We start from the raw sequence: 12,730 nt of genomic DNA, 5'->3' as shown, positions 1-12,730 counted from the left end.
TGTCACATCTCTGCCCTAACCTGCCTTTCCTCCTTCCCCAACAACTCATCATCCCCTTTGCTCCCCTGTTGTTCATCTCTCCACCTAGCAAACTCCCCTGTTATTTCAAGACCCAGCCTCAGTGCCACCTACGGGAGGCCACACCTAGCTCCCCAAGCTGAACCAGGGCTGTCTCCCCTGTAGGCCCTGAGAGTGCAGGGGGACAGGGGGACACGCTTCTATCACAGACAGCCTTTCACGTAGGTCTGTCAATGCCTTATCGCATGCCAGCCTGCAACCCTCCACTGGCCCTTGGCGTCTGCGACAAGGGCTGTGTTTGATTGGTCTTGGTGTCCCCACCCTTGGCCAGTGGCCAAACCTCAGGCACCTGGCAGAGAGGAAGCCTCACCTCCCTGGGGTAGAGAGAATTACCGTTTCCATCGGCCTTATAGTCGTCAGGGAGCAGCTTGTCCTGGCGGTAGCCCAGCACAAAGGCCAGGAAGGAGAGGATGAGGGCATCTCCAATGCTGAGGATGGCCAGCATGAAGGCCCAGCGGATGGTGCAGTGGCCCAGTGTGTATTTGCCGGTCTGCTCCCCACACATGCGCCGTACCTCACTTGAGTCCCAACCATCTGGGTAGACCAGGCAGCCAATCATCAGGCCTGTGGCTGAGGGGGCAGGAGGGGTACAGATGGTGTCAAGCTGTGTGTGCTCACCTGCTGCCTCCCACCTTGCACTGCTGTCATTGTGTCACCTCCCTTCTTATTAACAGCCTTGAGAGGCACAAGGGGCAGCTCCTGCCATCCTTCTTGTAGAACACGGGGGAGAAAACTGAGGCTCCAAGAGCTAAAGCTACTTGCCCCTGGGGGCCAGTGGTCAGGGGTGGAGGCTGAGAGCAGAGCTCCTCAGCCCTGGGAGGTTCTGCCACAGCACCAGGTGGTTCTACCAGGCCCTCAGCTGTACCCCTCACTTTGGACTTGACGAGGCGCCTGGCTTCAAAGTCCTCCCTAAATCTGGTCCCAGCCCAGAGAACTCATCACTCCTCAGATGTACATTTGTTCATACTCCAACATCTCTGAAATAAGTGTAATAACAAAGCTTTAGGCTATAATTTGATTAGAAGTATTTTTCCTTTTTACAGCACATAGAATAATGGTGTGTCCTAACAACTCAGGTATCTTAGATTGAATGAATACAGGAAGTTTTCCAGCCCCATCTCTGGCTGCTTCCTTCATGAACCTCCCATTCAAGCAAACAGGTCTCCACACTATTACCCACTACGGAACAGTGCAGTTGTCCACACTTCCCTGAATGTGTTTAAAATGCTGATTCCCAGGTCAGGGTTGGGTTCAGGAATCCCTGTCTTTAAAAGCACTCTTTTGGGTGATTCAACAGGAAAAGCTGGGAAACACTAGGGAAGGCTGCCTGGATCTCAAGCCCAGCTCTTTACTAACTAGCTGTGTGACTCAGAGCAAGATACTTAAGTTTTCTTGCCTCAGTTTCCTCATCTGTAAAATGGGAATAATAATAGTATCTACCTGTTTGGATTGCAGCGAGGTTACAATAAGTTTATACTGGAAAAGTGCTCAGAAGGTTGCCCGACACACAGTTGGCATTTCCTGAGTGTTAGCTAGTATGCCACACTGTACTTTCATTGATTTAGCGTTGACAGCCAAAAATTTCATCTTCCCCGCCTTCCCTCCACTACTCCCACACCCTCCCACCAAATTTCCACCCCAACTTAGCTGCCCAGACAGGTACATATTCCTGGGATGTGACTGGGGCAACCCAAGGACAACCACCAGGCAGGCAAGGGGTGCCTTCCTTCCCTTGTCTGTGCCACTTTCCCACCCCTGGCCCTCCTTTCACAGGCCTGGAGGCTCTTTAGTCCTAAAGCTGTGCCCTACCTGGGAGCCCCATGGAGAAGCACCTCGCAGGACCCAAAGTCACCAACCTGGGGCTCCGCTTGTTCTTGCAAGGAAGGTTAGCAGATCAAACAAAAGCACAACAAAGTGTAAAGATAAAGGATCCCACCTCCCCACCTAAATGTATCAACCATCCTTGTTTTTTTCTAGGAGGAGCTCATTTACATACTTCTCTTATAGATTACAGAATACTTCATGTACCATTTTTCTCTTGACCCTTACCACAGTTCTGTGAAGTAGGCCATGTATTAATATCCCATCTTCAGATTAAAAGACTGAGGTCTCAGAAACCAAGTGAGTTGCCCAGTCATTTAGCGATGGCAGAGCCAAGACCTGCTGTCATGGCTCCTGACTTTCTTGACTTCAAAGTTAATTCCCCCAGCCTCCCAGACAGACATCTCTCCAAAGAGCCGAATGTATTTAGTGGTGACATTTCAGACTTAGTGACAAACAGGAAGATCCTTAGGATGGAGGAGGGGGACCCTCCCAGAGCTCTTTGGTAAAACCTGTGCTCTTCCCACTTGGTGTGTGACAAGTCCTGTGGTACCTGGCATGGCCCCCTTCTCCTCTATAGCACCTCCCTACAGGGGTTCAGAAAAGATCGCAGGGTCTCCGACTTGGAAAAAGGTTGTTACTATGGGTGCCACAGCCCTCTAGGAGCACCCCACCCATCTACCTGGGCACAGTGGGGGTCCACCACATTGTGGTGCCTCAGGGCTCTAAATAGAGGCCAGCAGGGTATTCTCAGGCAAGTTTACTTACCCTGACTTCCAGTCTCTCATCTGTAAAATAAGGATAATAATACCTGACTTGGAACAGGGTTATGAGGGTTAAGTGTGATCATGTATAGAAAGTGCTTACTGCAGTGTCTGGTACATGGTAAGTGGCCAATTAATGTTAGTTGTTGCTATTGTTATTGGCATTGAAGTCAGATGGAAGCAACCTCGATGGATGTGGCTGTCATTAGAGCTGTTTACAAGTATTTCAGGTACATAGTAGGATTATACTTCCTCACCTCTCTCCCTTGAAGTTAGGCAAGTTCATAAAAATTCCTTCAGCCAATAAAATGTGAGCAGAAATGCCGTGTGCTTTTCCAGGCCGGAGCATTTAACTGCTGATGGAGACTTTCCAGAGCTCCCTTTCCCTTCGCAATGATGACAGCCTGATGACAGCTGATGCTCCATCAGCCTGGGCTCTGGAAGAGCACAGTGAGAGCAGAGCCCTCCACTGATCCTCAGTGAGCGTGTACCATTATCAAGAAATAAACCTTTGTCATAAGCCACTAAGATTTGGGAGTTGTCTGTTACTGTGGCATCACCCCATCCATCCTGACTGATAAAGTTGTTTTGTGTTTTTCATGTTTACTGAGCACCTACTATGTGTCAGGCACCATGCAAGGTGTTTTACATGCATTATAACATCCCATCCTCGCAAGAACCCTGTGATGGGGGTACTGTTGCTACCTTCTACAGATGAGTTTAATAGAACTCAGACAAGCAAATTGCCCTACCTGTGTTTTTAGGATCTGGGACCACATTCTGCCTACACCTGGCATCCAGAAGCTCAATTAACTTTGTTAAGCTACAGCCCCACACTGCCCCATTCATCAGTCCTCTTCCCCTTCTCCTGCTCCCTTCCCTGGCCCCAGGCTTCTTGGCAAGGTTAAGCCAGCTGGTTTAGGTTTCTTCAAATGGAGGAATCTCCCAGCTGCTGGCTGTGGGGCACACCTCCTCCTCACCCCTCCCTTTGGCTCATCTTCCCTTCCCCAGCACGGAAGAATGGAACATGACACCACCTTTGCTCTCCCCCAACGTAAATGTTTCATGGGATGGCACCTGGCCACCTCTGCTATCGGTGTCTTCAGCTCCATGACCCAGACAGGATCTGACTCAAATGGCCTGGTGACCCCTCCCCTACCCAGGCCCTCCCAGCACTGCCTGTTCAGCAAATGGCACCTGTTGCAGGAGGTTGGGGGAGTGGGACAGTGGAGAGAATGAGAGAGGGAGGGTTGTGTTTCCAGCATCCCATAGCTCTGATATGGAGGACCAGCTGGCAAGCATGCCAGGGTTCATTCTACTACTCTTTGTCACAGAACTGCTAAATCTTCATTCTCCCTTCTTCCTCCCCACTGTTCACTGAGACGTACCTCATCCCTGCCCCAGCCTCTCCCTCATCATATAGAGGGAGTACAGAGAGAGGGAGATGGCAGGGGGATTGGGGAGGCAGCTCTGGAACCAGGTAAGTAGCCTGAGTACAAGATTCAGAGTCGAAGGTTCTGTCCCTCACTACCTGTGTGCTAAAAGACAAGTTACCGGCTAAGAGCCTCTTCTGTAAAACAGGAGGAAAACCCACCTCACTGTGGCATGATGAGGCTCCTCCAGATGATACATGTGAAAGTACTTTACAAATCATTACACTTATGTAAATGTGTGCCTCAATAGAAAATGTCTTTGGGGGCTTCCCTGGTGGTGCAGTGGTTGAGAGTCCACCTGCCAATGCAGGGGACACGGGTTCATGCCCCGGTCCGGGAAGATCCCACATGCCGTGGAGCGGCTAGGCCCGTGAGCCATGGAGGCTGAGCCTGAGCGTCCAGAGCCTGTGCTCCGCAACAGGAGAGGCCACAACAGTGAGAGGCCCAAGTACCGCAAAAAAAAAAAAAAAAAAAAAAAAAAAAAGTCTTTGGAATACAGCTAGTTCTTGGGACTCACTGCCTTTATTCTATTGCCTTTGTTGCCAGATGATCTGCTGTAGCCTTGGCTAAGTCTTATCTTCTCTCTCAGTCCCAGATTCCTCATCTATAGTTGGGGGGAGGATGCTATAGCTCTCTAGGGTCCCCTCCAACTCTGACAGTCCTGAGTCTACGTGTTTGGTTGTATGAGATTCTGATCTCTATTCCATTCTCCCTGCTAACACTGCTTCTCATTCTAACCAATGATGTCAAGATGATTTCACTCTAGACTTCAGTCCCTCACAAGGCTCCTGGACGTTTCCCTAGTATGGACAGTCTGTGTGTGGTCCTTGGAGGGACCAAGGGCTGCAGGACAAGGTCTTAGGCATCGCTTCCTGGGCTTAGAGGAGAGCAGGACCAGCTGGCCCAAGGACCCAGTGGCCTGCCTAGGGCCAGGAGCAGGAAAAGGGGGACAGGGAAGGCCTTGCCTCTGAGCACCACCAGTAGCCACCTACCCCACATAGTTCTAAAAGACCCTATTCCCCTCCCCCATCACAAAATATCACTTCCACTTGCTGCCTCAAATGCTCACACTTGCTGCATCAAGCATGGAATCCTATAATTAGGGAACAAAGACCTTCACTCTACCATAAGTGACTTGCTCCTGGGCAAATCATTTCCCCTCTCTTGACCTCAGTTCCTCATCTACAAGAAGAGGAGGTTGAACAATTTGATCTCTAAGGCCTTTTTGGTCTCAGCCATCCTAAGACTCTCTAATTACTCTTCCAAGGCATCTGCAGAGCATTGAGTATGGTTGCGCTATAAAGGAGGAAAGCTGAGTAGGAGGCTCAGAGACTCCACAGAAAGTGGGATGGTGGGCCCCTGCCTGCCCTCCCGCTATCCCTCCGGCTATCCCTGCTCACCCGCAGCCAGCTGCATCCATGCGCAGATCTTGTAGACAGTGGCAGTGTTGCAGACAAAGAACAGGCTGAAGCAGATGATGGAGCCAATGATGAGGAACATGGCCAAGGCCACAAAGAACATGGCAGTCTTGAAGGCTCTAGAGGGGATGGAGGAGAAGTCCAGCGGGCCACCCTTGCAGATAAGCTCAGACGACAGCACGTTGCCCACGCAGTAGGAGAAAAGCCCAAAGTAGCCTGCCTGGGGTGTGTTGACACTGTCACCGATCCAGTAGGGCTGGATGAAGAGTGCCATGACCAGCACGGAGAAGCAGATGGTGAGTGTGCCCCACATCACACCTACAGCCCTCGAGTTCCTCACATAGTTGGTATGGTAGATCTTGGCTGCCTCCTGGGCAGGCAGCAACTTCACCATGGTGAGGGCACTGGGTCCTGGGCTGGGGACTTGTGGGCTGGAAGTGGCTTTGAGGATGGATGGAGGCCCAGAAGTGGGTCACCCCTCAGCCAGGTTTGGGGAGAAGGCGGAGGTCAGGGCACAAGGTAAGGCTCCCTCCAAGGTAGAAGAAAGAGGACTAATAGGACAGGGAAGATGACCTTGGCCTCTTCAGGGGAAGCTTGTCCAGGTGCCTGTGTCCCCTCTTGCTCTAGCCGGGCTGTCTCCTGTCTCCTACCTCCTCTCAAACCCGCCGTGGTCTCGGGCCTGCTGGCGCCGCCCTGCCCCGCCCCCAATGCCAGCTGAGAGCACCAGAGAGCTCCGCCCCCTTCGCGCGGCCCGGCTCCTCCTCCTCCCTCCCTCCTCCGAGAGCACTGCTTTCAGCACCGTGGCCAGCGCCTCGGGACTCTGGGCAGAGGACGGTGCAGAGCGGCCGACCTACCCACTGCACACCCCCGCCACTGGGAATCAAGGCCCCTCTTCACCCTCCTGAGCAGGGAAGGCAAGAATTGAAGGCGTGAGGCTGCGGTTGTCACATTCCTGTCGCTTGGTTTCCAGCCGCAAAACCGAGTCTTGAGCGCAGTCCGTATCCCATCCCACCGCTCCCTGGCTCCCTACTCATCCTCCCGGAACCTCCAATCCCCCGGAGGCCAGCACCGCCTTCCGGGTCACTGGTTTCTCATCCCTATCATTCAATCGACAATTACTAAGAGCCTACTGTGTACTACGCCCTATGTTGGAGGATATCTTCCCTCAGCAAGAATCATAGAATAAAAAGGACAGGGCAGGGCCCCTGCTCTCAAGGACCGTGAGGTATTTACATATATGTAAATATATGTGTATTTGCAATGCAGACTGATAGGGTGGTAATAGAAGCTACAAGGTAAAGAACAGTTCTTATGAGCCTTCTCAGACCTTAACATATGCTTTTTGTTCAATACAATGTCTTTCTCCTCTTGTTTAGTTTTTTGTTGCCTATTTCTTTTTTTAAATTTAGTTTTTATTGAAGTATAGTTGATTTACAATGTTGTGTTAATTTCTGCTGTACAGCAAAGTGACCCGGTTATACACATATACACATTCTTTTTAAAATTCTTTTCCATTATGGTTTATCCCAGGACATTGAATATAGTTCCCTGTGCTATACAGTAGGACCTTGCTGTTGATCCATTCTATATGTAATAGTTTGCATCTACTAACCCAGACTCCCAGTCCGTCCCTCCCTCACCGCCCCTGCATATTTCCTTTTTTCCCCTCTTTTTCAAAATATCTATATTTTTCCTGAATTTATAGGTAAATACATGATTAGTATATAGAAAAATTCAAGAAAGTTACATAAAAGAATAAAAATCACTCATAACCCCAAACTGGAAGCTTTAGGCAGGTCTGGATTTGAGTCAGCCACTTGTTAGCTAAGGATGTAACTTTCCCAAGCCTCAGTTTATTCATCTATAAGATGGGGATGATAATAGTATCTATCACATAACAGTTAGGTAAAATAACATATGTAAAATGTTTAGCCCAGGGCCTCACATATAAAAGTGCTCAGAAATGTTTATTATTATTATTACTATTACTATTGTTATTATTATTACCTCTGTTAACATATTGGTGTATTTCCCTCCTCCTGGACATACTGCTTTACACAGTTGGATAATAATGTATACGTATTTAGCATCCAATTTTTTTCTCACATTACTAGTTTTTCAAAAACATGATTTTAGTCTTTATGTAATAATTGTTTAATTATTCCCCCCTTTGGGGTATTTTGACAGTTTCCAATTTTTTCACTATTAAAAAGAACCTTGCATTAAATATATTTGTGCTGTTACCTATGTTTCCTCTTCCTCTTAAATCTCTGGTTTTGTGACCAGTCTTCGCCATCAGACTGGAAGTTCATCAAGGCATGGCCTGTGTCTCCACCATCAGACTGGGAGCTTCCCCAGAGCAGGGGTTGTATGTTCCCCCATTCAGAAAAGGCCCTAACCTGGGGCCAAGCTCTTAGGAGCTGATGGACATTCTTTGTTTGGCCTGACCAGCAGAACTTCCCCTGCCTCTGAGAGAAGCCTCTCTTGCTTTCTGAGGTTCTGGTGGGATAGCCAATCACAGGGCACACAGACCCTAGAGACAGGTCTGGGTGTGACCCAAGCTAGGCCATCAGTCTCTCCCTAGGGAATCTGAATTGGTGGTGGATTGACATGAGGAAAAAAAGGTATTGTTTAGTCAGGCCTTGGCAACATCCTCAAGAGATAATCCATAAACTCCTGCTACTGGGAGCTTCAGAGCCACCTTGATTCCTGCTCCACCCAAGACAGGTGGCTCTGTTCCATCTTCAGCTCTGTGACTCACCCACTATCTTTCTATTTCCTTCTTTTTTGCTTTCATTAGCTAGAGTAGGTTTTCGCTATTGGCATCAAAGAGTCCTAACCTGGGAAATTCCCTGGTGGTCCAGTGGTTAGGACTCAGCACTTTCACTGCAAGGGCACGGGTTCAATCTCTGGTCAGAGAACTAAGATCCTGCAAGCTGTGAGCCTGAAAAAAAAAAAAAAAAAAAAAGAACCCTAACCTGATCCAAATATTAGCACCAGAAAGAAGGTTTCAGGCCCAGGCTTCAGACAAAAGGCTTTGATATTCCTGTTTGTGTCTGGAGTTGGGAAAACTGCAGCCCATGATACAGAGAGGAGAAACAGCTAATCAAATTATCAGCTGCAAACAATAGGGATCATGTGCCCTCTGAAGGTCAAGTTCTGGGGAACTGAGTAGCTTTGGCCACAGACAGATTTAAAGGTAATGAAGAAATCAGGAACACAGAGTAGGGTGACTGCTTATAAAGGCAATGAATAATGTCAAACAAGACAAGCCCAGTTGTCTAGATTATTGATTCAAGGAATAAAATGAATTGCAAGATCTTTATGTGCAATGGCTTGAAGAATTCATTAAGTCTTGTTGCTAGAGGGCATAGGACCCTTAAAATAAGATTCAGGTGTATGAAAGGACTGAACTGCAAAGCCTTTAACCCATCCCATGCTCCTGAATGGTTAGACCAGGTCACCTCAGGAACTGGTAGAATCCTCACCTTGGCCCCCTGACCCTTGAGCTAAAGGGTAATATACTAGGAAGAGCTAAGCCAATGCCCCTGGTGCTCCCTCTCTCCAAATAATAAAACAGTATTATGTCCCCATGGGAGCTGTAGAAATCAGTCACTATCAATGACTGGAAAGGTGCAGGGGTGGTGGCTCCTGTCTCTAGTGGACATTTGTCACATTGTTTTTGGTTTTGGCTGACCAGCCTCCTAACCTCCTTCCTATGTGCAGGTGATACCCTGCTGTGTGGGTCCTGCGGGGAGATGTTGAGCCTCTTCTCTCACTGTGGAATTGAAGCCCCTTCCTTGGCCTGCTCTAGAGAGAGCATGCTGGCACCAGGTAACGATGGATTGCTATGGCATGACATCCCACCCTCCATGGGAAGGTCCTGAGGACAGCAGGGAAGGGAAATATTCATGGAGGGTAGAACTTCAAGTGCTGTTAACTATCTATCCCCAAAAGATCTATCAATACATCCTAATCCCCAGAACCTATGAATGTTACATTATTTGGAAAAGGGTTCTTTGTAGATATAATTAAATTGAGGATTTTGAGATAAGGAGATCCTACCACATTATCTGGGGGAGGTTCCTAAATCCAATGACAAGTGTCCTTCTAAGAGACACAGACAAGAAGACAAAGAAGAAAAGGCAACATGCCTATGGAGGCAGGGACCAGAATGATGCAGCCACAGCCAAGGAAGCTGGCAACCACCAGAAGCTAGAAGGGGTGGGGAATGGATCCTTCCCTAGAGCCTCTGTAGGGAGTGCAGCCCTGCTGACACCTTGATTTCGACTTCTGACCTCCAGAATTATAAGTGAACAAATTTGTTGTTTTAAGCCACCTAGTTTGTAATAATTTGTTATGGCACCTCAGGAAATGTACCAACTCTCCGGTAAGGGGAGATGGCCTAAGGTACAGATGAACACCACTTTGTGGGCAGCAGATAATAGACCAGTCATATGGTCATTATCTTAGAGTAAGTTTGGAGAGTTAAATAAAAGTTTGGGGAAAGGGAGCCTTCAGAATAGGGGCAAAAACTAGAGAGTATTTGGGTTCAATGAGAATGTACTCCAGAGGCCTGCTACTACAGAGTCCTTTAACATCAGTTAAACAGGATGATTCACTCTGTGAATGCTAGCCAGCCTCCTTCCTCAGCACCCCCATTCCAATCCCACCGTGCACTGGCTCAAAGACCCCTAACAATGTGTCCACGGTGGGACAGATGGAGACTGTGGATGAATCTTCCGTCAAAGCCAATACAGCCAGTCACTACTGGCCCCCAACAATACCAACAAACTTTGAGCTCCTGGTATGACATCTATAACTCTCAAAACTCAATAATAAGAAAACAAACAACCCAATTAAAGATTGGATGGCAAAAGATTCACACAAATACTTCTTTCAAAGAAGATATATGAATGGAAATTAAGCACATGAAAAAACACTCAACATCATTAGTCAGTAGGCAAATGCAAATTAAACCACACATACCATTATACACCAGTGAGAAAGGCTCAATTAAAAACAAAACCCCCCAAAAATGACAATGTCAAGTACTGGCAAGGATGTGGAGCAACTGGTACTTTTGTATGCTGCTGGTGGGAATGCATATTTGTTCAGCCACTTTGGAAAACAGTTTGACATCTCTTAGAAATGGGAACAAACATTTGCCATGAGACTCAGCCATTTCACTCCTGGGTATTTGTCTCAGAGAAATGAAAACTTGTGTTCACACACACAAAAAAACATGAATATGTGTAGCAGCTTTATCCATAATTGCCCAAAACTTTTCAGAAATAAACCAAATGTCTTTCAGGTGGGAAATGACAATGGACTGCTTCCAGACAATGGACTTCCACCCAGACAATGGACTACTATTCAGCAATAAAAAGTAAGTAGCTACTGAAACCTGCAACAGCATGCCTGAATCTCAAAGGTGTTAAGTAAAAGAAGCGAGACACCACCCCCCAAGAGAAATATATACAAACTGTGTGATTTCATCTATATTACATATAGAAAAGGCAAAACTACAGGGAAATAAAAGAGATTTGTGGTTGCCAGGATCTGGTGGTGGGGTTGATTATAAAGGAATCATACAAGGGAACCTTTTTTTAGGTGATAGAAGTATTCTGTATCTTGGTTGGGGTGTTGTTTCCATGATGTATGCGTTTGTCAAAACTCATGGAACTATATACTATAAAGGTGGATTTTCTGTGTCAATTATACTTAAATTTTTTAAAAGGGGGGTTACTCATGTTGGTAGGGTACCAAATCCTGACTGTCCAGGGGAGAGAGTGTGCTGTTACACAAAGGGAACGGAGAGGTATGCGTAGAACATATGCATGGGCTGCCTCCTATTACTGCCGTGTCCAGTATAAAAAATTAATGGAAGGAAGAAACAAATTAATGAAGGCTTCAGTAACCCAACACAGGGGCAGGCCCATCAAGGGCCCAGATATCTCATGGCTAGAAGGTCTGGGTCACTGTACAGCATAAAGAACCCTGATCAGTGGAGATGCTGGCTGAGAGCAAAAGGAACAGGATGGGAGATGGAGGATGAAAGTCACAAGCACTGTCTACAGCCACATGGTGCCTGAAGAAAGGAGGACTCTAGAGACTTCCCTGGCGGTCCAGTGATTAAGACTCCATGCTTCCACTGCAGGGGGCACGGGTTCCATCCCTGGTTGGGGAACTAAGATACCGCTTGCCGTGCTGTGCAGCCAACAATTAAAAAAAAAAAAAAAGGAGGACTCTAGTGTCTACCCAGATTTTCAATTTTGATGTGTCATGTATATATTTATATACCCTACTAAGTCTCTCTTCTTTGATGATGGCTAACTTTAATATTTAGTCCCTGAGCTGTAGAATATTGAGATGTGATTGTGACCAAACTAAAAGAGGGGTGACATAACACAGACGTCCTGGACCTAGCGCTGGAGTACTGACTGATGACACATTGGGCCGTCTCCCTAGCTTTTTTCAGAGGATGGTTATGATGTGTTTGAAGGGAACACTAGCAAGGAGTGAGGATTATAAATATGGGAAGAAAAGAGTTCATGTGTTTGTTGACCAGTGAAGGGAGGGGCCATGCTAAGAGAACAGAGCACAAATTTCAGCAGGACCAGAAGGCTGAGGTGGGACAAGGGACATCTTCACAACAGCCACTGAGGGCCCAGAGGATCAAAAGGACCCCTTCCCCTAATTCCTGAAGCCACATAAGCTTCACTCCACACTCAGTCCAGTCTTGGTCAGGAGAATGGGGTGGTGAGGGGAACCCTAAAGGCTGAGTATTGAATTAAAGACTGGTAACCTGAAAGTCACTGAATGTCTCATTTCCTACCCTCACCTAAATAAAATGGAGACTGGATGGTCAATGTAAATTTAAAAGCTAAAATTATTGCACATCCCAGTTATAATTTGAGCCTGCTTCTTGGGAAAGAAAGATTATCTATGAACTACGCAGCCACGAGTGTCTATTGTTCTTGTTTGCCCAAAATCCTTCCCCTTTCTTTGGTAACAAAAACTCACTCTCTATTTGGAGAACTGCCCCTCCCCTTTCCATCCTCCTCAGGGCTCTGCCCAGTGCAGATCATGAGTAGGGGTCTGGAGGACCCAAACTAAGTCAACCTGAGTCTCTTGATTGGGAATTTGAATCTTGAGTGGATTCCCTGTCTGCTCTCCAAGCTGACTCCAGGGCTGTTGCACATCTGACCTTAAT

At 47.4% G+C, this 12,730-nt stretch overlaps 1 protein-coding gene across 1 annotated transcript; it reads right to left on the bottom strand.

Annotated features, from left to right (window-relative positions):
• Positions 1-256: 256 nt before the first annotated feature.
• On the bottom strand, positions 257-5,908 carry LHFPL5 (LHFPL tetraspan subfamily member 5; the record flags this gene model as incomplete). The annotated part of the gene is made up of 2 exons (XM_079712633.1): positions 257-648; positions 5,497-5,908. 2 exons carry the CDS (start codon positions 5,906-5,908, stop codon positions 257-259), a joined length of 804 nt encoding a protein of 267 aa, XP_079568759.1.
• Positions 5,909-12,730: the final 6,822 nt, after the last annotated feature.

Source organism: Hyperoodon ampullatus (genome assembly GCF_949752795.1).
Source record: "Hyperoodon ampullatus genome assembly, chromosome: 10".
Lineage (NCBI taxonomy): Eukaryota > Metazoa > Chordata > Mammalia > Artiodactyla > Ziphiidae > Hyperoodon > Hyperoodon ampullatus.
This window is presented reverse-complemented; position numbering and strand designations above follow the sequence as displayed.